Genomic DNA, 26,954 nt, shown 5'->3' on the forward strand with positions numbered 1-26,954 from the left:
TATTTCCTATTATTTGATGATTTTCTCTTGTTCCCTTGTGGTATGAGCTCTAGTTTGTTTGCAAGTTTCTATAATGCTGTCATAAATATTTTTATATGAGCCTTTGTTCAGTTTGGGGGAAATGAGGGAACCTGAGAATTAAATTTCTAGTCAATGAAAGAACAGTTACAGCATTTTTTTTTTAATAAATATTGCCAAAATCACCTCCAGAAATGTTAGGTTGATGTATTGATACATTTTACAGCATAACCACTGTCTCTTATAGGGACAATATAACCAAGTTACACAAATATCAGTTTGCCTTCCATAACCCACTCCTTGGACCCACTGAAACCTCTCCCTCCTGACCCCATCCATTCTGTCTCTGTCATGTACCTGTCTGTAATCTCTCTGCCTCTTTATTTCCTTCTTTTCTTCTTGCCTTGCCTTTTTATCAGATTGCAGTTGCTGCCTTGTGATGTGTGTTCTTTCCAACAGTCCAAGCGTTTATTCTAACATCAAAGTCTTGAGCCCCAAATCCATACTAAGGATCTCAGAGACCCTTGAAAACCCACATTTTTACTCTGGCAAATCACCTTTGTGCATGGTCTTGGTGGAGGATCACTAGAAACCCACCCTTTGGTTTGGGTTCAAAGGTAGGACAATAAGAAATGTCTTGGAAAACAGCAAAAATGATTGCTCTGATGTTGCTACTGCAGCCCACAAAGTTTGTGTCTTTTCATCAGAGACCGAGTTTGTTGCCTAACGGTCTCTGCTGTTTCTCACCATCTCTCAAGTACATTCCCTAATATAATTTATTCATTGAAGCATACAATTGTGTTTCTGCCGTAGGGGTTTATTTTCATCTCCTTACAATATACAAAATTAAACCCCAAAGACAATAGCATTATATGTTTCAAATAATTCTTCTACATATATTTGTAATTTATATTTCATGTAATATAACAAGATCCTACTCATTGATTGAAAGCACTGTAAAGAATATAAACTAAATTGTAAAATGTGGCTAGAATGCATTTCCACCTCGATGGGTTTCTCAATCTAAGCCAAATTGGCCTTCAGAGACCTGCAAGAGTTGGGTTTGCTTCTGTTAAATGGCTGTGATAATTCTTCTCATATAACTGCCATTCTTATTCTTTATCTTATTGTTCACTCTTTGTTCCTTTTATTAGGGGAAAAAAACCTTTCTTGACACACCCAGATATGAATGAAAGAAAATACTGGATCATGAACCAAAGTCAGATACCCAAGGGAAACTGACTTCTGAGCCCAGAGTTCAGACTCGGACAGATTTGGGTTGAGTCCAGTCTCCTCCACCAGTGTCTGTGGAACTTGCAGAGAATGATTGGACCCCCCAATCTTAACTGTCCTCATGTTTAAAGTTGGCACAGAAGCATTTTCTTAAGACTCTGTTGAAATGTTAAAGAAATAACCTGCTTAGCTCAATGCTGATCACATAGTACATATGAAGTAAATGGAGAAAATAAAATAATAAAATTGCTAATAATAACTTACAATTCTTTGGCTATATTTTTCTAAATAAAAGACCAAATACAAAGAGTACAAACTACCGACCAATCTTGGGATCCCATGCTAGTTTTATATTTGAAAACTATAGACAACCCTTCCTTGTTAATGAATATTCTTTATAAACAATCTGTAGAATCCATTTGGAAAGTTAGTATTACAGGAGAATTACCAATCCCACTGTAAAAAAAATCAAGTGACGTTTCAATTGTAAAAGGTGGCAAGATGGATGAATGACATGAAGTCATGGGCTCATTATCTTTCACACGCTTATCCACCCCATAGAATTTTATATTTGTGTGTACAGAAAAAATGGTGTTCATTATACATGTCAGCTTTAAGGCAATCTGTCATCCAATCTGTCCAGATTCATCCCCAAGGATCTATTATATAAAACTATAATGTGTCTACTTAGCAGGGCAGGAGTGTACTGTTTCCTGAGACTGCACTTAAAAATGTATAAATAATTTAAAGAAATAATTTGGCCTTATGTTTTGAGAAATTAACTTTTTTATTTTTCAGTTATTGAACATACACCTTGCAATTCACTCACCCATCATTAAACTGAAGTTGTAAGAACTATTTAAAGTTCATTCCTTATCACTCAGGTTCTTGTCCTCTGAGAACATATGTTCAAGATGACAGATGTATTTCCCCATCAATTAATGCTGAATGCACTTTTTTGTCTTGCTTGATTTTTGATCACTTGACAAGATTATAGCAAATACATAACACATTGATGAGTCACAGCATTTCAAGAATTCAGTAGCAGTGGCAAATAGATGATAGATACCTTAATCATAAAAAACTATTTTATATTGGTATATATTATAAACATCATCCCATCCATAAAGCATTATGTTAAGTATTTTAAGTAAAATTGTACCTATTTCCTAACACATGTATTTATATTTTGTTATCTAATCCTACTTCTTGTACTGAATAACAGTGTGATCTTACAAATTTACTGAAATTTGAATGGTTATGGTTTATATATGAGATATTTTGATTAAATAATCAAAATATGATATTTGGTAAAGACTAAACTTCATAAATTTCTGTCTCTTCTCTAGAGATACACTATATATAATACATATATTATATACTATATAACATATTACTATATGATATATACATACTATATAATATATATTATATAATATATATGATAATATATATAAACATTGATATAATAAAGGAAAACACATTGAATTCACAAACCACATGAATATTTAATCGATTTATTAGATTGTTTGACTTTATGATACTTATTAGAAAGAGCCCTGTACTTCCTATCTAATGATTTTTGAAGATTAAATATAATAAAGACTACAGGGCACCTTTTATATGATTGGAACTCATAATAGATGTTCATCAATAGAGAACAGAAGACTCAGAAATGACGGGGCTTAAGTGTGAGGGTGAAGGTTTTTGACAATTGCCTACAAGGAGTGTGTGACTGGGACTGAGGGAGAGGTGGGAAGGAGGCAAAGATGATGTGACTGAGTCTTCAAGTTGGGATAGAACCCAATGCTCCACACCCTGGACAGCCCACCATCCACAGTCCTAGACAATGGAGAATGTCCTCTAAGGAGAGGGTCAGACATAGGCACCTGTATCTGGAGGAGGGGGCAAAAAATGACAAGTTTGAAACCAAACAGCAAGAAGTAGGTATCGCTGATGAAACTCATGTTGCTGGGCAGACATTTTGGCCACCAGAGAATTCCCAGAGCGTGAAAGCAGTGCAGGGAAAAGTACTTTAAGAGATGAAAACAGCAAAGTCAATTCATGTGGATCGAGTAGGGGTCAACCGTGAGAGGCAATTCAAGGTAGACTTGATGTAGTGGGAAACCTTAACTCTTAGCATTTTAAAAGTGACTTAGTCAGCATTGAAGGGAAAGTTGAGTAACCAAATGTGCTATGTAAATACATATATAATTTGGAAAATTACTTTTCTGTAGAGGTGGGGGAAGATGAATAAAAGCCCAATGAGGAATTATTTACACCAATCATGCAAAATAAAATAAAGCATTATATTAAGGAGGGTCAGAAATGGGGAGGGGTGAAGAGGAAGAGTTGACAGGAATTCCAGAATGTATGAAAGCCTGAACAAGCAGAATCAAAGATTAAACTGGGGTAATTTAGAGAATCAGATGCCTTTAGCAGAAATAGTGAAGTCCTAAAGAGGTGGTTTGGGGTAAAACTTAATGTTTTGAATAAATGTTTGACAGAAGGAACTGACGGGGCACGCAGGCTGAAATGTCTCTCCAGCCATTATAAATGGGTGTGTAGACAACAGAGTTTGAAAATTCTTCCAATTATGGATTTATAGGGCCTCCTGGTGGTGCAAACAGTTAAGCACAGCACTATCAAGCTATCCACAGCCACTGCAGCATGAGTTCGAGCCCTGGCCAGGGAGCTACCCACATGGCACAGCAGACCTCTCCTGTCTGATCCACTGCCCCCCTCAGCAGTGTATTTCAGTGGATCCATCTGTTCTGCTCCCCACTCTGTCTCTGGTGAATCCTCTCACCCCCTCACCCCTGGCCTACATCCCAGGTTTGTATGCATAAATAAATAAAATAAATCTTTAATTATGGAGTTATAAAATATAGAGCAAATAGCTGTAACATAGCAGTTTGGGGCTTGCTTGTTTGTTTTGAAATAAGAAGACAGAGTGTCCCACATATAATAGGAGCCATGTAGTTGCTGAGGGGGGCACAGGAGAGCCTGGTGGTAGAGAACTCACACCTGCATGAACACGCTGTCTTCCTTAGAACTTCTGTGTGATCAGAGCAGGTTACCCAACCTCTTGGTGCATTAGTTTCCTTAACTATAAAATTAAAAATAAAAATTCTGAAACAGCACTTATCTGCTAGAGCTGTTTTAAAGATTAACTAAGTTAACCTAGGTTAACTGCCTACAGATAAATGCTCAGTGTCTAAGTAGTTATTTTTTTTTTTTAATCCAGGTATAGAGAAAAAAAAAAAGATGAACTTTGAAAATGCCACCATTGGGAGGTACAAAGCTAAAGAAAAAATTAACAGAAAAAAAAAAAAAATGTTAGATTTGAAGGAAGACCAAGAAGAGGTGGGGTCTCTGGTGCCAAGATAGAATGAAATGTAAAGGGAAAAAAATAGGAAACATTAAAAAACTAAAACCCTAAAACCAGAAATAACAAGCCAACCAGAAACTGAAAAAAAGAAAAAAATTAATATGTCGATTAAAAAGTAAGTTTTTTTGGGCCTCCCCTGGTGGCACAGGCAGTTGAGCACCTTGCTGTGAAGCTGTTTGCAGCCCCTGCAATGCCGGTTCGATCCTGGCTGGCTGGCGAGGGTCCCGCCTGGCACGGTGGACCTCTCCTGCCGCCCGCTGCTCCCCTCAGCAGTGTACTTCGTCAGTCTGCCTGTTCTGTTCCTTGCTCTGTCTCTGGTGAATCCTATCACTCTCCCGTGCATCTGGCCTGTACCCCAGTTCTTGTATAAAATAAATAATCTTTTAAAAAAAGTAAGTTCTTTTTCTGAGTCACTTTGGTATTCAAATTTTTCAAAAATTGGAAGAAAAATTAAGGGCCAAATGAATATTGGTAATATGATTGAGCATTTCTGTGTATTATATTTTTTCTCATTTGTTTACAATATCCTTTTCCTTATTTTCTCTCATATTCTTTATTTAGTTTAAATATCATTATTGTTTCTTTCACCAGACAGATTTAATAGTTGCGCTATACTGAATTTGCAAGTTGTCTTCTAACAGGATATTGAGAATGATTCATCTTTAACCTCACATTCAAATAATAACGGGAGATACTATTACTAATGGAGCATGATCCTTTTTGCCTTTATTTCAGTAATAAACTGGTGACACTTCATTAATTTTTAAGGGGATTTGATTTGCCTATTAAGAAGTTCATAGAATCCCTTTACTTTTGCTTTCTTAAAAAGGAAAAGTATTTTGCATACTCCTCTCTGCTTAACATATTTTCTCTTTCTTCTCTAAACAAAACCACAGTAGACAACAAAACCACATTTGAAAATAAAAGATAAATGTTGTCCCGTTTAAAATTTCAGCAGACTTTTGTTTTAAATGCCTTTCATAAACATTTATTCTGCATGGAGAAAGACAGCATGAGCTTTGGAACCAGACAGACCCATCCAAGTTCAAACTAAACTCTCTCCTTTGCTCTCCATGGTCTGGAACAGTCAATGAAACCTTTCAAATTTTTCTTTTTAAACACAGCAAAAATGGGAATTTTGGTTAAGATAATGTATAAGTTAAATATTGTCACTGAATGTGAAGTATTTTAATTAGCATTTTATTTATGGGGATAAGAGAGATTAGTATCACCGTTATTTAAAATTCTCATGAAATAAGAAAGTCATTAAGACACTAATAAGTTAGACAAAGACCATAAAGAGATTATGCAGTAAATAGTTTATAATTAGTATATGTTTGTGTGAAAGATGCTCATCATTACTAGTTCCCATGCACAAAGGTGATAACCCATTTGCATATTAAATAATGATAAAACTATCAACAATGTGACATTTTATCCTAGGTCATGTTTTTCATAGTTTTAATTTCTTTAATCAGTTCATATTGATTTTCATATTGTGCCCTTTTCATAAATAATTTGAAAATAATCTTTATTATTTTATCTGGTGGTTGCTAAGCATTCTATACCATTACCTTGTTATAGTTCCTCAACAGCTTTTGCTTGTCCACAAAAATTTAAATATTTTCAGTTTCATTTGATTATGAATAATGTCTTAATAAACAAAATCATATTTATGCACATATCTTTTTTTATTTGTGGAAAAGATGTCAGTAAGAGTTATTCTATAGGAAAATATACTCCAGTATTGGAAGGTCGAGTTAATAGATTGAAAGCATGTTTATTTCTTGATTATTAAAAAGCATGATCTCACATTTTCTGATAAAATAATATAGTTGACCACTTCCTCTTTCTAGAAAAGCTTTTGTTTACTTTTCTGTCATGCCACTAATTTTCCATGAGCTCCTTCCCACATCTCCCCAATCACTTAGCATGCCTGTTTCTCTTCCTCCAAATAGTTATCAACATTGGCAAATGTGAAACTGCATGAAGCCAAGGGGTACCCAGGCACCCCAAACTGTTCAGGGGAAAACCCCATTTTGCCCATCCTCAGGGTCTGACCATCCACATGCATCAAAGCAGTAGTCAAACTCTAATGTGCTCAAACATCTTTAATCAGTGAGAAATTCAAATGGAATAGATAAGGAGAGAAGAGGAATAGGGAAGAGGAATAGGGGAGAGAATCCAAATCAAACCTAAAAATCACACATCCCCTGTGGGAAAATGCCCAGCCAAACAGGGTTGGCCCAAAGTGGGGTAGGTAAGGCCTAAAAGCTTGCCAGGAGTCTGAGCTGCCTCCCGACTAGGAACAACATGCAACGTGTTGGGCAGGCAGGTGGGCTCAGAGAAATGGAGAGACCCAGAGTCACCATGTAACATGCAAGCAGAATAATCCAGTACAAGGTCAAGTGGAAGGCTGCTCTTGTCTTTGAAATGTCCACCTGCCAAAGTGGTGCAGTACCAGGAACTTCCTCTTTGTTTGTTACCCTCTGCTCCTTCCTACCCCCTCAAATATATATCATCTTTGCCCCTTCCTGCTTCACAGATGCCCCCCATTCAGGAAGCCAGGTCATGGCAAGATGGGAGTTGTAATGCATGGCAGCTGAGATGCTGGTGGCATAGAAGTAAGGCTGGAAAATGGCACCTGTTCGGTGGACAGTGATGTCTCTCCTCCTGCAAAATATCCATTTAATTCCAGAACCTTCTCACTTCTCTCAGTAGATCAACTCATTTAATGTCAACTTTAAATACCATCCATCTGCATCTTGAGGATTATGTTAAGTGAAATAAGTTAGAAGGAAAAGAAACTATCATGATTTCACTCACTTGAGTAATATAAAAAATAAAACCAAATGAACAAGCAAAATGGAAAGTGAAACAAATCCTTAATCTCTGAAATAGGATGGTGGTTACCAGAGGTGAAGGAAGGAGGCAGAAAGGCACAAAAGAGGCTGGTTGGTTGGTGGTGGAGGTGACCAGACATCTGGTGGTGGCCATCTACAGACGAGAGAAAGCGTTCTTACAATACACCAAATTTACCAGTTTCTTGATCTTGACCTTCTCAGCCTCCAGAACAGTGAGAAATATTTCTTATTTGTTAGCCACCTATGGTATTTTTATTGTAGCAGTAGGAACCCGACAAAGAAAATATCCATTTCTTTCTTTCTATCCAATGGACTGACTCTGTCAAATTTATTACCCCCAGCTCAGGCTGCAAGTAATAATTCTATGTTGAAGAGTCCAAATTAGTCCTGTAGTAATAAATGTGTGAATTTTCACATGAAGGTAGATATGGACTTTATTAGGGTAGACAAAAGACTTGGGGCTTCTTTTGCTTTGTGTTTATATGGGTTTTGAAATATCCCTCTGAGTTGTCATTCTATCTTATTGCTAGAACAGACAATTTCAAGCTTGCCCTGTGGGAAAAATGGATTAAAGAAGTTCTTTGCAAAGAGAATTGATGGCTTTATGTATATAAAGATAACATTTTAGGAGAATTGTACTTAAAACAGCTGTATTTGCAAGACACAGCTGTTACGTTTATCAGTCTCCTAGTGTTGGTTTCCTATCCACTCAGACCATAGGAAAGTGGGACTTCCCTGTGCAGAGCAGAGAGCTGACCAAACTTACTTTGAGTCTGTGTTATTTTCCATTGCTCTCCAGCCTGTTTGTGTTTTGTGCTGCGGTCAACTTCTTGTATTTGATGTCCACATTTTTTGTCTAATTTAGTCCACTATTAAGGTAATAGTTGACATTTTTTTTAAATTGACATTCTTAAAGATCTTAATATACAACTGACTTATGTAATTCCCTGAAAATATTATATATATACCTTAAGTATTGATATATGTATCATATGTACTGATGTGTATATATCAATATATGAGAAATATCTTTTTATTTATATCAAAATACCCCTGCTACTATTTTGGTGAAAGAGTTTTATGTTGCCAGGTATGAGAATGTCAAAAATCTCCTCTCTTCACTCAAACAGATTCTGTAGTTACCGCAGCTATTTATCTTGAAACTGCTTGTGCCATAATCCATCACAGGGATCCCAAGCCTGAACTTGGGAAAATGACATAATGCCTGCCACCCAGGAGCTGGGTTTAGGATTGAGATAATGTGCACAGGAAGCACTGACCAAAGAGGAGGGGTCACGTGTATGCATGAGTTTTAGGGCACGCTGGACAAGTCTTCAAAGACATTTAAGGTTGATGTAAAGGGTACGGTTACTATATTTAGCTATATTGATCTTGAAGATAACATCCCTTTGTCTTTTCTCTCCAAAATGGTGGAACTAAAGCACTTGAAATTGCTACATCATAGTCTGAGACCGTTATGAGACAATGTTCCCCTTGCTTCAAGGCAGTAGAAATACCCATCTTAATTGTCATGGAATTTCTCTGGCAAATGACCTCATCATTCTGTCCTTTCATATAGCCCTATATTGGACATCAATGCACATATGATAGTTCCCTAATGTCACTGATACATCTGTCATGGATACATCTGTGTTGTTGCACACACCATTGTGTGCATAACGTGTGTATACATCAATTGACCCTCATTGCATACACTGCAGGAGATTTTGGACATATTCGTGCACATATTATTTGCATGTGTATTTGACAACACTGCATATACAATAGCAGATTTTGTTAAGGCATAGATGTGAACTTTTTTTTAATGTTACTTTGCATTTCCTTTCCTGATCTTTTTTTATGGAAGAGCCTCTGCTCCAGAAAATAATGAGGCTTCAATAAATGTGTCCCTGAGGCAGATGGCGTGGAGATATTATCTGCATCCCCAATTATTTTGTTAATAAACAATACACTATATTTAGTTACCAGTGAGAACCTTTTTTCATTTTATAACTGTCCCTCTAACCTTTGTTTTTCTTAAGTGAAGGAAACAATAATAAATAAGCAAACCTTTTTTTAGGCAAAATGCTAGCTGGAGAGTTGGCTTGGATGATATAGGTGAGAAATAACTTTGAAATTCACTGTATTTTAGCCACTTAGCATAGAGCTGCTACAGAAGTAAGAGGAACTTCCTCCTGTGATGAGTTCAATCTGAATTCTTGACTTTCCTTTTGACTTGTGCATCCTCTCTGTCAAGTCTCAGGACAGCTCTGGAGCAGAACAAGGCCAAGAGTCCCCACCTTCATGGAACCATTTGGGATGTTCTTGTTCCTTCGCAGCTTCTGGAATTGCCCCATTCACTTGCTGCCCCAACCTGCCATGTTGAATCACTCATACACTTGTTCTGGGTTCTTTTGGAGTCTGTGACTTAAATGACTTCTGCAACCCTATCCTTCCTTCAGTCTTCCCCATAAATAGAGGCCAAGTGCACTTGCTAGCTTACTGATAACTATTGAATGTTTGAACTCTGCAGCTTTTTCAACTACAAACTCAGCTGCTTCTCCCACCAAGCAGCATTCTTTGTGAGTAGCATGGAGGAGAATGTTTTCACTCTAAAAAGAGTGAAAATCAGGAAGAGTGAATATCAGGAAGAATAACATCTTCAGGATGATGGAACTTTCTGAACAAGGCCAGAAAATGTACTCTAGAAAACTAGAAAAAAAAACTGGAAAACTAAAGCAGTAGGAAACTATTTCCAAGATACTGCACATTCTAACAGGAATGCACGCCAAAGATGATGAATGCAGTGTAAAGCGGATTTGCACATGTAAAACTGCCTTCCTGCCCACATAACTTTTAATTTCTTAAAAACACCTGTGTCACAGCTTGCCCCAAATTAAAAAACCCTTTGACCTTGATGGCATTTAGAAGTGCACCAGTCAAAGGAATACTGGATTGCAGCATGGAAGCTTTTAGCCTTTTCTGTAAGGGAGGATGTAACAGCATCTTCCTCTACTTGCAGAGAATTCCAATTTCAGTGGCCTTGACTTGGTTATAATTATTTCTCTTGCTTTAGTTTTTCTACACAAGAGACTTCATTTTTATGCACATTAAAAGTATAATAGATGTCTATTTCCCCAGTAAGAGTCTTTATTAAACAAGTTTTGTACATGTTCCAAATAAATAAGTTGTATCCTCAAGTATAAAAAAGGGTCTAGTAAATATTGCTTATGATTTAAAAAAAAAAAATGACTCGCTTATAGAAGTGCTCTATAAATATTTGCTGAATGAATGGACCATAGTATTATAATTCATAGTAAAAATGGAAATAACCAAACTCTTTAATAATGAACTCTTTTATATATAGTCAAATGTTACTTAGCAATATTATAAATAATGTCCCCTGATATTAGTAAAATGAATCAAACAAAACTTGAATAATAACTGTTGGTTCCTAAGGCTTAAGAAATAAAAATCACTTGATAGTATTGCTAATGAATTCAACATAATAGCTTTTATTTCATTTCAACTTTTTTTTTTTTGTTAATGAAATTAAGTGATATTTACTCCAGGTTCCATCCTACATAAAATCCTCCTCTAAAGAAATTCTCATTATTCAACTTTAGCTTGAGTAGATTCAGTATTGGCAAGCTCATCACTTTTTTTTTAACTCATTCTATCATTGGTGTTAAATTTTTAAGTTTTTTTATGTGATATTCAAATCTGACTAGCTATAAGTTTATTCTTCTTTTCCTAATACTCCCACCTGAAATAGCGGATGCAAGAAGTCTAGTTTCTCTTGGTCATAGTATTGCCAAAACATTTTTAAAGCTAAGATCTTACATCATTTGTGCTGTTTGATAAGTAACTTTTAAGTTATATGGTATGCAAATATCCAAGATTTTCTAATTAAAGTCAAGTATCATTATTTTACATTAAACTTGTATACAAATGTTCACTTTTAGATTCAGTCTGGCCTACCTTCCTGTGAAGATTTGCTCTATTGTGGTGAAAGTAGAAGTTACTCTGTAGTTTCCGTGCAGGGCAGAGATTCCATCAAACTTGGTTCGAGTTCATGTTAATTTCCACTGCTCTCCACCCTTTATGCAGTTTTATGTTATAATAAACTTCCATCTGACTTCCTTTCTTTTGTCTCATTTAGTCAAAATATTAAAGTCATAGTTGACATTTTTATAAAAGTCGATCTTCTTAAAGACCTTAAAATACAGTTGACTTGGGAAGTTGCCTGAAAATATTATATATATATTTTTTTAATATGTGAAACTCAGCTGCCTTGCAGTAAGTCTCTTTCTCACAACCCAGATACATTCATTTACGCCTGAGATGACTGTGTAAACAGAGACCTCAATACATTTGCTTTGAAGTTTGCCTAATTGGAAGAAAATTACTGATCTACACATTGTAATTTGACTGTCAGGGGCTAGTATAGGATAGAACCACCTTTCACTTTTGGCTACAATGTGGGCATCTAATTGATCCTGAATATGGCTGTTATAAAATACCTGCTTTCTCTAATTTCCTTGTGCTTTTTTTGCCATAAACCTACTGCTGATGTACACACACACACAGGAATTTGTTTCAGGAATCTGTGTTTTGTTTATTTGATCTATTTGTCTACCCTTTCACTTGTAACCATTTAGTTTATAATCACTTTGTACATTGTCTTGGTATCAACAAAATAGGAATAGTTAGCAAGAAATTGCAAGTTATACCTACAATGAGGTAGAATTTTTAAACCAAAGTTAGAAGAAAAAAATGGTGAATTCTATCAAATGTTGGCAAGGATGCGCAACAGAAACTCTTTTGACATTATTGGTGTCCATGGAGTAAAAATCTGTTTTTAATTTGGGAAATTGTTAGGATAATTGACTAAATTTAAAACTACAAACATTTTTGGGGTCCCAGTTCCACTGCTGGGTGTATAGCCAACAGAAATGTACAAAGAGGTGCTCCAAATGCTAAGAATGCTGATGTCAATATTATTCATAATTGTGCCAACTAGAAATGCCCACATGTTCAACACCAGAGTGAATAAAGAGTAATATACTGACTGTTCTGTGTAATATTATGCAGCAATGAGAACAAACAACCTAGTGTCATATACAACCTCATCCATGAGTCTGTGGGGCAATTTATTGGGGAGCAGAAGGGTGATCATATTCAGCAAAGGACACAGGGGGAGCTCATGGGTTTCTGTGTGTGCTTTCTCTGCAGATCAGGTTGGTGATAACATGGTTAGGTACATTTTGTTATCAACCCTCATATTTTATACTTGTGTTGTTCATTTATTCTGTTTATTTCTCGACTCAATAAAATGGATCCCAAATGTTTTGAATGTAATACCACAGATACAGTATTGTTGTTCGATGCTATCATTTCCGCACTGTATTATCCATAAAGTAAATTAGGTTGTATAATTATTTCTAAGCATTAGAATGTATGCCAGCCAGTCAGGAACATTATACATCATAATTCAGTTAGTTATCCTATTAGGTCTCTTTTCCAGCTTCATATAATTGGCAAATTTCATAAGCATGTTTCCATGCCTTAGATAATAAAAATATTAAAAGTGACAGAATACAGGACGAAAGCCCATGGCACATCATTACAGAGTTCTTTTCAAGTTGATGTAGCCATTAATCAACATATTTGGGACATCATTATTAACCACTTTTGAATTTACCTAAAACTATTATCTCCCAAATCAATGTTATACTTATTGAAGATACTGCCAAAAGCTTTGCTAAAATTAGCATAGAGATGCAGATAAGAATTCACTGTATCCTATTAAACAAGAATGTGGTCCTAAAAGGAAATCCTTACAACCCACTACACCACCTCCAATATCACCGACTTGCCCTGATTTCTCTTTTATTCTAAATGTTCATAACCCACATGCCAGATTCTGAAGAACATTGACTATTTTTTCCTAGATTCACAAAGACTCTTATTTTTAAATTTTATTTATTAATTTGGGGGCTAGCTTTCTTTTCTGGTAGACCCTTTGAAAAATATTCAAGGAAGCTAAAATTCCATTTATGAATAATGCCGGTCCTTTGGGATATAATCGGAATGTTTCAAAATTAGGGTTTTAGTAGGTAGTGACTTGTCTTGGGAGATATTCAAGTTTTGCTGCTACAGCCAGAGTGATTTTGTTTTGTCTTTCAAAACGTTGATATTATTGTGTTATGAATTTTGTTTTATTGAGGTAACATTGATTTACAAGTCTGTCCATTGTTCAAAGCTATAGGATCCGCACCTTTTCAGGTACATGCTGCCAGGAGCGCACCTTTTCAGGTACATGCTGCCACACCACACCCACCACCAGGTGCCCCTAGTCCTCCCCTACCGCCTACTGGGCCCTCCTCCCCACTTTGCTCTCTGGGCATTTAGTCAGGTTCCCCTGGGTCTTTTCCTGTCTCAGGCTAGAAACTTCTCAAGATAAGGAGCCGGGGAAGTAGGACTCACTTCATTTTGTTCTATATATCAGGAGTCTCAGCCCTCTGTTGCCTGATATCCTGTGTCTTGCAAAGCTTCATTCCATGTTTTTTCCATTTTTTAAATTTTTTTTCTGGTGGGAAAATAAACTTAATTATTACTCCATCTTTTTTTTTCTTTTTAAAAATGTATTTATTTATGCATACAAGAGCTAGGGTGTAAGCAAGTGCTGTGGGGGGTGAGAGGATTCACCAGAGAGTGGGGAGCAGGACAGGAGGATCTACTGATATACACTGCTGAGGGGATCAGTGGGGAGACAGGAGAGGTCTGCTGGACCATGTGGGTCAGCTCCCTGGCTGGGGATTGAACTCGTGCTGCAGTGGCTGGCAATAGCTTGATAGTGCTGTCCTTAACTAACCCTGTGCCACCAGGGAGGCCCTTATTACTCCATCTTGATCAAAAGCAGAACTTCTCGAAGTCTGACATAGCTTGCATTTTCTATATTGACTTCTGCAAGAATTCCTGAATATTCCCTTTCAATGACTGCTTCTTTCTGAGATAATATCTCATTTGTAGATATGCCTCTAATGAGTTTTGTTCCTAAAGATGACTATATTTTTGGCTTCTGAGATAACCTTTATGGTGGTTTTCAGAAACTGTAAATATTTTATCTCCCTCTACCATGTCAGATAATCACCACTATTTTTAATGAATAGTTTCACTTCCTGATGTATTTGAGAACTTAAAACATTCACTCCCACTGGTCCTCAATTGTCACGTATCTGGAGTGGTTGATAATTGAACTTCTGACTAGGTCAGCAGCTTTCCTGGCTTTAGTTTTCTTGCCGGTGATGTCAAATTCTGATTTGTATGTTCTTTATGTCAGTCACCCGTGTCCCTTCCTTTGCCCTGCCTCCACTGTCCCCTCTCTTCTGTCCTAGAGCTTTGTGACTTTCTCTGCAGAACTTCCCAATCCCAGTCCTAAACCACATCTTATACTGACAACCCAGAGTCTTTGCCCCGCAGGTCCAGACGCCAACCCAGGGGTGACGTCCCTCAATGCTCAAAGCCTGTTTTCTTCTTGGGACATGCCGCCTTGTATAAACCATGTCTCCAGCCAGTAGAAGCTGTTTGCCATCTCTCCTCACAAGCAACTCTCTCCTGGGCTGCTGTTGGTGTTTTGCCCTGATCTAAGGTGTCTTTCTCGGACACACTCACAGAACTTACGTGCACCCACATTCCACGGGAGCCCCTCCCTCGGCCCTCTGCCTATATGGTTTCCCACAGCAGCCCTCCAGCAGGCTCCAGCTCGATCCTTCTCCTTGCTTAGCATTTAAGCTGTATTTCTTGTGCGTGGAGATGCTTATCGTGTTTTGATCCTGGTTATGTCTTTTCAATTTTCTTGTTATCTATCTTATCTAAAAATAATGTGCATTTAGAGAAGAAGAAAGCCTCCAAGTCTGAACTCATAATGCTATCTTGCCCGAAAGTCTCCTTTTCAATTTATTCTTTTCATCTGATCCATATTTCTCAACTAGTTATTAAAGGTAGTTCAATACTTAATTAAATTTTCTCCCACCTTCTTCTTTTAAATTACAATCTAGACTTATAGTCTCTAGTGGGGGTGTATCCACCCACCCGGGCATCCCTTTTATACAGAAAGGTTAATCACCAGGAAAGAGATGCCATGCCCTCTCCAGAACCTTCCATGGGGTCCTCCCTTCTTTCAGAGGCACTAATTTACAAATTACAAAGCAGAAGTTGCTGCCATGATTGTAAGTTCCCACTCCATTTAGATCACTAGTTTCATCTCTTTCTCAAGTTTGCCATTAAAATTTATCACTTAAGTGACCTCAGTAGAGTGGCAATCTAGAATGGAAACATTCCGTATGTTTATGGTATGAGTGTGTGTGTGCACGCACAAGCGCACACACAGGGGGGTGTGGGCAAGAGAGTGGGGAAAATAAAGAGATAGAGAAAGGGAGCAGAATGGATAGAAGTGGAATTGGTGGGGGTGGAGGAACAGGAGAGAGGTAGAGAAAGAGAGAGGGATTGTGCAGAGCGAGGGAACAATCCTTACCGTGTAAGGAATAGCAGAGTTCTAAGACGACTCATCTTTCAAGTTACTCTTCCCAGTATGCAATGCGCCATGTATCTACTGGATAGTTTGGGTCCTGTGTGTTCCAGATAAGAGTTCTTCTTAAGTCTTCTTGGAAACTGAGGTTAAGATACTCCATTCCCCAACAACTCTGTCTCCTCCTCAGCTGCCCACTGACTCCCTGTGATGAGTCACCTCCATTTCCACTGTGGACGTGTTTGTCATCTTACACTTTCCACAGTATGTTGGGGAGCACTTCTGTTCTCTTCTCTACCATTTTGTGATGAAAGAGGTATCATTCTTAATCCTTGGATCGATAGAGGTTACACATTTCACAGGCCAAATGAACAAAGTAATCAACTTCCCCAAATTACATTGCTTGATAGATCAAAGAGAAAAGGAAACATCTCATCGATCCCTCTACCACGTTCCTCATGAAAGCCTGACATTTGCCCTCCCCTTGAGGTTAATTACTATTCTCTCCAAATACACTCCGTAAGGAATAAAGTTTAACTTGCATTTTCGCTGCTTTGAGATTTTCGCTCTCCTAAAACTTAACAATAACTTCTTTTTTTTAACATAATGAGATAAATGAGATTAAGGAGCTACATGGTAATTGCCTGTTTATTAAAAAATTATAATGCAGTAAAAATGGGTAACTTAAGAGATTTTATTCTGGAATATTCTTTTGTAGGACTCGTTAGAAGAAATGGTCTAAATTTCATCCATCAGTTATACATCTTTTCACTATTTCACTCATGGTAATGATTTCTTGCTTACTTCAGTGACCATATCTCCCTGTTCCTTTTAATAACACACAGATAGAATGTTACATGCAATTGGATATAGAACTTCTCCCAAGATGGACCAAATTTGGATCTGTGTATCAAATACAACGAATATAATACTGATAACCCTATGATGGGTGTTTTGTTCACGTATGGCCCCTCCAAAACTTTACAGAATTCTAGGTAAAATAAGGAGGGGGATCTATGACTACAGGGAATATGAAATACTAGAACAGGAGAGAAATAACCATAATAACAAACAAAATATGAAGTAAGAACAGCTCACCCTATTGGCAGTAAGCAGATCGTCGGTAAAGAAGCATCAAAGATGTATTGCAGGCTGGCTCCCCACAATACAAGAATTCCTGGGAAGATTTTTAGGGAGTGCTCCCTTCCTGTACAAGGGAAGGAAATGAAACAAAATCAGGAGAAGCAGAGGGGAAAAGACAGTGCAGTCGTAATGGAAACTTCAAGTAATTCTGCAGGGACCATCAAGATCCTGCGACCCTTTAGCATTTTTCCCAAGTTAGAGCAAAGGTGTTGTCCCTTGCTGGCCCATGGTTTACCAGTGATCTCATCTATACAACCCCCAGAAGGAGCATGACCTTGGGTAAAATGCCTCATTTTACCCTGGAAATTCCAGAAGTGGAATTACAGCCAACGACTGTCTCTGGGAGGTCTCTAAAGAGAAGGGGGAGGCAGATCCTCCAGACACAAAAAAAGATCTGGCTGGCACAGCCCAGCTTCCCTGTAGGAGGTGGTACTTGATGTGAGCTTGGTGATCCTTGAAGGCGAAGTCACATTTTCTCAATGGAGGGGCTGTGCCTGGGGATACAGGGAGCCATTGTATGCCCTGCATGTGTGGAAGCATGGAAAGCTTCTTTCTGCAGGCAGTGGGGGCCAAATTGTTTCTTTGGTATTTACATGTTCTCTTTCTAAGGTGGCACTGATTTATACCACTGTTTTAAAGAGCTGGTCAGCTAATTTCATCCTTTATCAGTCTCTTCTGCTGACTGCCTTTTCTCTGGTAGTGAGTTATATTTTCCTGCCTCCCAAATATCTATTTTTTTTTTTTAATTTATACTGAGACATTCTCAATGTTGTGCCACTGGGTTTCTAAACTTCCATAACCTCCTTTAGCGGTGTATTGGAGATTTCGATATTTTATTTGTGAGCCAGATTGATCTTTTTTTCTGGCTTATTCCCAACTTTTCTCAGATGTTTCCAGAATAGCCTGTATTTGAGGACTAAATTTTTCTATGCCCTTTCTGAGATTGCTGTTGTTCAAGTTCACGCAGTCTTTTGTCATCTGGAGTCAAACTACGCCCAGCCCTGTGCAATCTCTGGTTATTCATTTCAGAACTACCTTCACTTGGCCTTATGGAGTCTTAGTCTGCAAGTCCTGAGTCTACACTCCAGAGACTCCCTGATGATCTTACAGTTTCCCAGAGCTCTTTCTCTGCACAGTCACCTCTTATCCGGTGGTCTCTGCTTCGAAGTCCAGTTTGTCAGTAGCTTCCATTCCGATCTATCTCAGTGACTCTGTTCTGCCTGGGATAGTCCCTCATGTGTCAGGATCTAGAAACTGCCACAGACAGAAAGCCAGAAAGCTGAGTGGGCCCCTTCATTTCTTTATTTTTAGGGACCAGGCTCCTGCACTGTCTGTTGTCCAGTTCCTCAAAAGGGTAATTTTATATATCACGTCACGTGTTTCTTATGTTGGGAAAGCTGTTCTACCATAGCTGAAAGCAGGAAAAAAACATATAAATATCATTAAATAAATGATATATCTGCGATGGCTTACAAAATGATTTTTATTACTATAGTTCTATAGAATAAACTGTTTTATTGTCAGTCTTTAAATTCCTTATTTGAAAAATGATACATGTATTTTGATATGCTGTACATTGGAATGATTTATTAAGTATTTTTCTATCATGTACTCCCATTAGTAACTGAATTCACTCAAAGAATTATATTACCTCTTAGCACTAAGCATGTCAGATTTTCTGTGATGTGTTTATGTACAATGAGAGTTATTTTACATAATATTATAAATTAAGGGTCTGTTTGTTCTATATTAGTGCTATTTTTCTAACAAATGTGTTTGCATTTGTACTATTTGTCTTTCATTTATATTGTATTTTGTGGAAAGAAGTTTCACTTCATTTAGTAGCGCAAATAATTTTCCAAGAAATTTCATTATGAAGAGGCTTTGATTGTCTACCTCTTAAGTGTTAGTAAATATATTGTCTTCTTACAAAGGCTAATGTAAAACTAGACCTCAACTTCAGGTCAAGCAGTATTATCTGAACTCTGAACTTTTAAAAACAAAATACATTGTAGAATTGTATATAATTACCTTTTTGCTTCATTTATAATCTCCTAAAAGATAAAACCTCACATAAGGAATGAATAGATTATTGCATATCTTTTCCTAGTGATTTTTAGTTGAAGAATTCATGGTAAATTGATCAACCCTCAGCCAATTAGACTTTGACATGTACTAATAAGATCTAATTGAGGAATTATGAAGACATTTGCTCAGGAGAAAATGATCACATAATTACACCATAAAAAGGTTAGAGTATCAATGTTACCCAGCTGGAAGAATATTAGTTGAAGTCCCGACGGCATCTGTAAAGGACACTTTATAATATATTTGTGAAATACAGCAGTGCCGAGGCCAATTAAAAGATGTACAATAATCCACTGTCAATCATGATGTTCAACTTTCAATATTCATTTCCTGTGCCTCTACCTTCTTCAGGTGCTGGGGGATGGTCTCCATCAGACAGTGACCATTATCAATGGCTTCAGGTTGACTTTGGCAATCGGAAGCAGATCAGTGCTATTGCTACCCAAGGCAGATACAGCAGCTCGGACTGGGTGACCCAATACCGCATGCTCTACAGCGACACTGGGAGGAACTGGAAACCCTATCATCAAGATGGGAATATCTGGGTAAGTCACTGTCAGGAAGTTGCAGACATGGATTTGCAGGTATCTGAAAAATGACAGAGGACTCACATTTTAAATATGACTGGATCTCAGTCTGTGGGGACTGGCCAGCTCAATATCTATTAAGACCATCCAGAAGCTATGTGTGTACATGTACATATATGAATGTATGGATGTACGTATGGACGTATTCTTGTTGACTGAAGAAGCAGTTTCTATAGTACAATGTCTCTCCAAGTCTGAGGACAATGGGCCTCAATCTAGGCTATCCATTTGGATCATCTGAATAAATTTTGAGTATATGGACAGCAGGCACACAAACCAATTCAATCAGAACCATGTAAAAGGAAATCAGATTAATGATAGTGATAACTTTTTTAAAGACAGAGCTTTTCAATTGAGTAGAATATTGAAATTATGAGGAAGTAATTTAGAGCAATAGGAGCAGTGATGGATGGTAGCAAAAGAAGTTTCTCATAACAGTAGTATAAACCCATATTAATGATCTGGAGTCACTCTGTTGTTTTATTGTGAGGTAAAATATAATATTTAACCTTAAAATATTTCAATTTAATTGCAAAGTTGTGTGTATTCCATCAAGTATTCAGCACACGGGAGTAAATTATTTTAAAATAGTAAATTTTGGGGAATCTGTTTTGGTTTAATTACTTTTTAAAAGCAGACAAAGTCAAGCAAAGCAATCGGTATTAGACAAGACAAAGAGAATGAGGAGAATAAACACTGTAGAGGAAGTTACTAGGCTCTTCATAGTTATTAGACTGAGAGCTGGAGATTTTCAATCTCATTAAGGTTCAATTTTGGAGAATTTATATTTTAAGAGTTCTCAAGTATTTGTGTGTGTGTGTGTGTGTGTGTGTGTGTGTGAGTAGCAGAGTGTAGATTCCTAGCTTAGATATAGAATCATTTCTATATTAGTGTCTAATGATAGTGCCTGACATAGGAAAATAAAGTTATGATGTTCTAATAATAAAGAATGTGTCTGTCAAGATTGTTCTTTACAATTAACTTCTATCAATTCATGAATGGCAAGAACATTTCTGTATTGAGATGTGTAAATTATTGGGAGCAGGTATTAGGAAAGACTATGGAAAGTCTTCATCTCACAATTAAAATAATTCCGTGTCTCTATGTAATTTATAGAAAAGTGGTTTTCAAACCTAGATATATAATGGAATAACCTAGAAATCTTTAAAACATATGGATGTCTGGTTCCCAAATCCAGAAATTTCAATTTAGATGATCTAAACCGTCCCCCACCAGCTCATTCTGTCATGCAACCAACATTGAGAACTGTATCCTAGATAGTTCTCGGCCTCTGGTAGGATGGGGATAGAGGAGCTTCATCCTGAGGAGCTATGGTAGTACAGAAAACTAGAAAGGATGTTCCCGAAAGTATAAAAGAGATCAACCAAGACCAAAGAACAGATCAACCGACTGAGTGTACACAATGAAGGCTCCCATCACAAACTCACTATTTTCTAATCCCATGTTGGATTCTAATATAAAATCAGATTAGCCTGATGATAAAATTAATTGAAGGACTGAAAACCAGACTGCAAACTACATTCCATACTTCTGTTTTTGTAAAATTTTCCTCTCATAATTGAAAGAATGTCAAATCCTTTCCTATCTGAATGCACTGGTAGTAATAAAAGTGACAACTAAAATACTGATAATTTATTTATCACATACTTAACAGTTAGGGATAGTTCCATTCTGACTAAATGTGGAGACATAAGTTCAGAGGGCTAAGGAGGGTATAATTTTTCAGGGTGTCTTAGGTTCTCGATTTACATAGAACGCCAGAGGTTGAGTGGAGTCAGGGAGATAAGACCTTGCCATGAATATGGAAAATTGTGAGGTAGGCTGTTTTTATATAGAGGACTCCCTTTTTTTTTTTTCTGATGGTGATGAAGAATGCATTTCTGATCTGTTCTGCCTTTCTGGTTTTCATTTTATTTCTTTTGAATCATGTGTTTCTCGTGAAAAATAAGCATGTGATGAGTGGCTATTTCTACAAGACTATAGTGAGCTAATTTTGAAATTCTAAAAACTATCAAAATTAGTTTGAGATACAAACTAAATATTGCCAACCATATTTGAAGATTTATTTATTTATGCATACAAGAACTGGGGTACAGGACAGAGGTACAGGGGGGTGAGGAGACAGAGTGGGGAACAGAACAGGTGGATTGACTGAAAGACACTGCTGAGGGGAGCAGCAGGGGAGTCAGGAGAGGTCTGCTGCACCATGTGGGTAGCTCCCTGGCCCGGGATCGAACTCGTGCTGCAGAGGCTGTGGATTGCTTCATAGGTTGCATCTTAACCCCTTGTGCCAACGGGGAGGCCCTGTGCCAACTATACTTGTGTCAATGAGCCTGAAACATGATTATATTACTTTAATAAACCTATCACAAATATGTTTGAATTTTTCCTAATATGGAAAAATAGTCCATTGCCTTGATATAATCTCAGAGAGAAAATTCACTGTTTTCTAAAACTTCTTGAGTACTTTAGAGCTTATGTCTTAACGTGCATTAAGTGATTAAAATTTGACATTTATAAATCACAACAAAGATACATTTGAATTTAAGTTTGTGAATAATTTTAACTATAGACTAGATTTTCTTTTAATCTACTCCTAGACAATATATATATGTTGCACTTTAGTGAAAGAGATTTCTGATGTAGATAAGATTGAACAACACCTCACACAATGTAAAGTTTTAAGTAGGTCAAATAATTTTAAAGTTGATGCAGTTAGTTTTGGGGTTACTTTTACTATCCATCCCTAAAATTATTGATTGTTTGAGAAAAATGTAAAATCATGTAAATTTAGCTTCTTGAATATTGTTCTTAACAAATGTCAATGGCTATTCTTTCTAAAAGGGAAATGAATCATATGGCTAATTTTATTATAATGTCCTTATCAAATGCCTGTTTAAGATTCTGAATTATTTTATGACCATTGGATAGTAGGTCAAAATAAGTTCAGAGCAAGTCATAATGAGACATTATGACAGTTTCATGAGATTTTAAAGATGTGAATATCACAGTAAGGAATGAGAATGCTTTGAAAAGATTCCTGAAAAATGGTTTATCTGAATATTTAAAACTCAGAGATGTGAGTGGTTAAATGTGTTTAACTATTCAAACCTTCTCATTCCTCTTGAATAATACTAAGCATAATAGAACACTTTCTACTTTATCCACATTATCACTTCCTTCTATTTAGAATTTCCTGTCCAATACTGAAGGAAAATATGTGCAGTTGGTAAAATTACCCACCAAATATCATTGTGTTTGCATATTCCCCAAACTCGAATTTGCATACTCCATTGGAATGTTCTCTGGTTTCCTAATATAAAGTTTCTGAGATAAGTTAAAGAAGTATTCTATGTAAGCATTTCTTATCAAAAGTCCATTAAATGTGACATTGAATAAGAATGCTAACAGCTTTGCTAAGATGCTACTAGTTTTATTTGGGAAATTCAATCACTGGTTTTTGAATGCAGATATTTGTAACCAAACAGAAAATTGGACTATTATTAGCAAATCCTTACTTTATGTCCCACTATTGCTTTGCTAGATGGTAACTTACTACAAATTTACCTGTAATGTGAACAGTTTGTATTTGAATTTCATATTACATGGTAAGAAAATGTTTACATTTTCTAAATTATTGTTAAAAACAATTTTGATCCCTCTTGCTAATAGTAGCAGGTGTCAGACAGGCATCAGTCATGATCATTGGTTGTATTTGATGGATCATTCTATTATTTATTGGATTTAAATTGCATGGTTTGATACTTGTCAAGAATATAGTGATATGTAAGTTCCTGTTCTCTAAGCAATCGATGATTAATTTGCTGTATGTGTTAAAAACCTATATCTGTTGCTTATTTGCTTTTCCCACATATTATGTATGTGGGAAATGCACACACACACACACATATACACACACAACTTCCTTGTTTGTAACAAATTTGAAGGATCTAAAATCCCTGGAAAGCAAATATAATAACAGATTAATTTACGTTATACCTTGATTTTTCTGAATAACTAGTCAATAATTGGTACATATGGTGTCTACTTTCTTTTTAACCAAAAATCCATGGACCACTATTTGCATAATAAAATGGCTAAACATCTTTCTTGATTAGCCTGAATCTGGGTCATGTATTTGGTTTATAAACTTGGAGAAGTCACTTTGTCTCTGCCTCAAAGTCCTAATCTGAGAATTGGGAATAATGCTCATTGGGAGATTCGAGTAAATGAACAAGAAAAGTTGCAAGTGATTAAGATTTAGAAGGATGTGTGTTCTCAATGGCCAGTCCTAGAAATGTTCTCCAAAAATAGTGCAGTATTTCTTTCCCATGCAGTCTACTACAGTGATTTTCAGATTGCTTAGCTAGCTCCTTCTGTGTCAGATGTAGTCCAGCTGTGTTGACTCTTACTCATGATGCAAAGTCTTTGGTGAATGAAGATTCTTTAGTGGACACTTGGTACCAACCCCAATAGCCCTTACCCCTACTTTCTTTATCAGAATAGGACAGTGCAACTGTGTCATTCTTGTGAGAGTCCTCAAAAAGAAATGCATTCATTTCCAAAAATAAAATATCTGACAATATGCTTGATGAAAGTCAGAGGTGGCTTGCTGACAAGTCTACAGTACATTTCCCCATTAAGGTATGGCATGGCCATTGGTAGAGAGTGCAGTCCAGGCTGTGCCCATGCGGCCAGGCTGGTAGACCTAGCTCTGGGCCAAGTGCCAGTGCAGAGCTTGTAACAAATTATTTGTTACCATAATGATGGCCCTGTGTCCAATGAGCCATGTAAGCGAATATTGTTTAAAATGAATGGATTATTCTGGTCTGTCTTTCAGCCATTTATTGGAGCTGTTGCACTAATTTTCCAATTCACTTAAAAATCTGTTCCAGTTATAAATGTAAAATATGATATAATTGTTTCACAGTTCAGTGATACACTTACATTCTTCAAAAAATATAGAGAATTTTTTCTTGCATGTGAAACTGAGGATGATCACCATCCCTGCTACTTGCTCATATATCTTTCACCAGTAGATGAGAATTTCCCTCGCTTGTTGTTGCGTATACATGCATGATGGAGCAATCATTTCCAGAAAGAACCAGACAGGTCTACTCAAAATCGCTTAATTGATTACTTATGAGATATAAAATGCCACAGAGTCATCTGCTTGAAACACTTTCTAAGAAGACCATTGATATAAACAGGGCAAACATCATAGAACTTTTGAAGAAGAAAACAATTTCCAAGGTGAATTTAAAGTAAGCTTCTTATTTATATGAAATAGATTTTTCTGTTTACACCCCTCCTAGTCTGGGTGATATTTTTAAACTCTCATGAATTTTAATAAGTTGAGTGGATATTCCAGATCCTTTTGCATATACTGTAATGCCGCTACGAGTGAATATTGATCGCCTTCCTAAATAAACATTTATATTGTGAGATTCTCATTTTCAGAGGTCATGAGTTCTGTCTTGAGTTCAATTTGTGAGTCAGTCAACGTTGCACATACATGAAAATATATAGAATCTTTCTATCCAACATGGTTAGATGTTCGTTTTTCCCCAACAATTTGGAAAATAATGAGATGCTATTAATACCAGGGTATAGACTATTGGTCCACATGTTTAGGTGAAGAAAAATGTTGTAATCTTATATGAGTAGATTTCTTAGAGGCAACAAAATAACTGCATATCATTCATCACAGTCTAGCATATTTTTCATGTATGAGCTAAAATAGGATATGGCATCATTGTTCCAATTTTCAAAGTATGTTTGGTGTCTTAGATAGCTCTCTGAAAGAGGAAATGTTTTCATTAAGCATAATGATACTTTAAGGTATTTTATTTTGCACTGAACTCAAATAATGGGGAAGCTAGTATTTTCCTTATCAGGCCAACCTTGGATTTAGCTGACACGAGGTGCAGTGATTCCAAGAGAATGCAAATTTATATAAGGTGTTGTTAGATAGACCTACAAATGGTTTGAAAAAGGTATAAGTTCCCTCCTTTAAGGTGCCTCCCCTGTGCTGAAATGGTAACAGGATTTAGAGGAATATTAGCTTACCTCCAGGGGGTCTAGAGCATAAGAAACAAAATTGCTTGGATGATGGCAGGCTCCTGCCAGGCAGTGAAAGGAGCTGACCCTGGGTCAGTCCTAGTTTCCATCACATAGATCTGTGTAGCAATAAGCAGATTCCTTAGCTTTGTCTCTCTCTAAATCTCATCTGCAAAATGCAATTAATGATAGTACTTGCTTCACCTATGTCAATAGCTTGTCTTAATAGAAGTTGTGGGCATTGCTCTTATAATCCAAAGGAAGAGTTTAAAACAATGCATGGCACATAGTAACCACTCAGTTATCCCTAGATTTTATAAAGTTGTGATTTCCAGATGCACTGCCATAGTATATGGTATTGAAATAGTCTTTGAAAATTCAAAATAGCCTGTTCTTTTCACTTTCCAGTAGCTTTTCTCTATTAACGTCCTGGCATGAGTACTGCTTAACATCTGTGCTTCCCAGCCTGCAATGACTAATAACTCATTTTTAAGCATAATGGAGAATGCTAATTTAAATGATGTCCTTTGAATCATGATGCTATTCATTGTCACATGGAGTCCTATACATCACAATACAAACTGCGTCTGGACAGTTTTTTCCACTGTGTTTTTTATTAAACATCAGCAAAAATATGACGATGATGTTTCTATTAGATTTAGTCTAATCAATTCACTCTTATTAACTTTGGATATCAAGGAAAATAAATAACCCATTTTTGCCTACAGTCTTCCTCCATGTCTTCTCAGGCTAATTGAAAAGAGTAAAATAAACAGATTCCAAAATAGACTTATAAGAATTAACTTAACCAGATTATGCTGCTCAGCCAGGAACGTGGCTCTACAGAAAGCCAGTGGCCACTGATTCCCAGACTCCATAACAGGCCTGTTAGTCGGTAGCACCAGCATCACCAGAGAGCTTGGGAGAAATGCAGACTCATAGGGATCCCCCCCTCACACACACCCCTTTTAATTCACAATCTAATTTTTTTAAAGATTTCTTTATTTATGCATACA

General features: G+C 36.7%; 1 protein-coding gene across 1 annotated transcript in view; it reads left to right on the forward strand.

The window, feature by feature from the left end:
• CNTNAP2 (contactin associated protein 2) overlaps positions 1 to 26,954 on the forward strand; it is a 1,162,155-nt gene that overhangs the window by 29,773 nt on the left and 1,105,428 nt on the right. The window contains exon 3 of the mRNA XM_037515219.2: positions 19,622 to 19,815. Within this exon, the coding sequence (XP_037371116.2) occupies positions 19,622 to 19,815 (194 nt within the window). The remainder of the gene's footprint in view (positions 1 to 19,621; positions 19,816 to 26,954) is intronic.

This window comes from Talpa occidentalis, unplaced genomic scaffold (assembly GCF_014898055.3).
Source record: "Talpa occidentalis isolate TD23 unplaced genomic scaffold, MPIMG_talOcc4v2.1, whole genome shotgun sequence".
NCBI classification, from domain to species: Eukaryota; Metazoa; Chordata; class Mammalia; order Eulipotyphla; family Talpidae; genus Talpa; species Talpa occidentalis.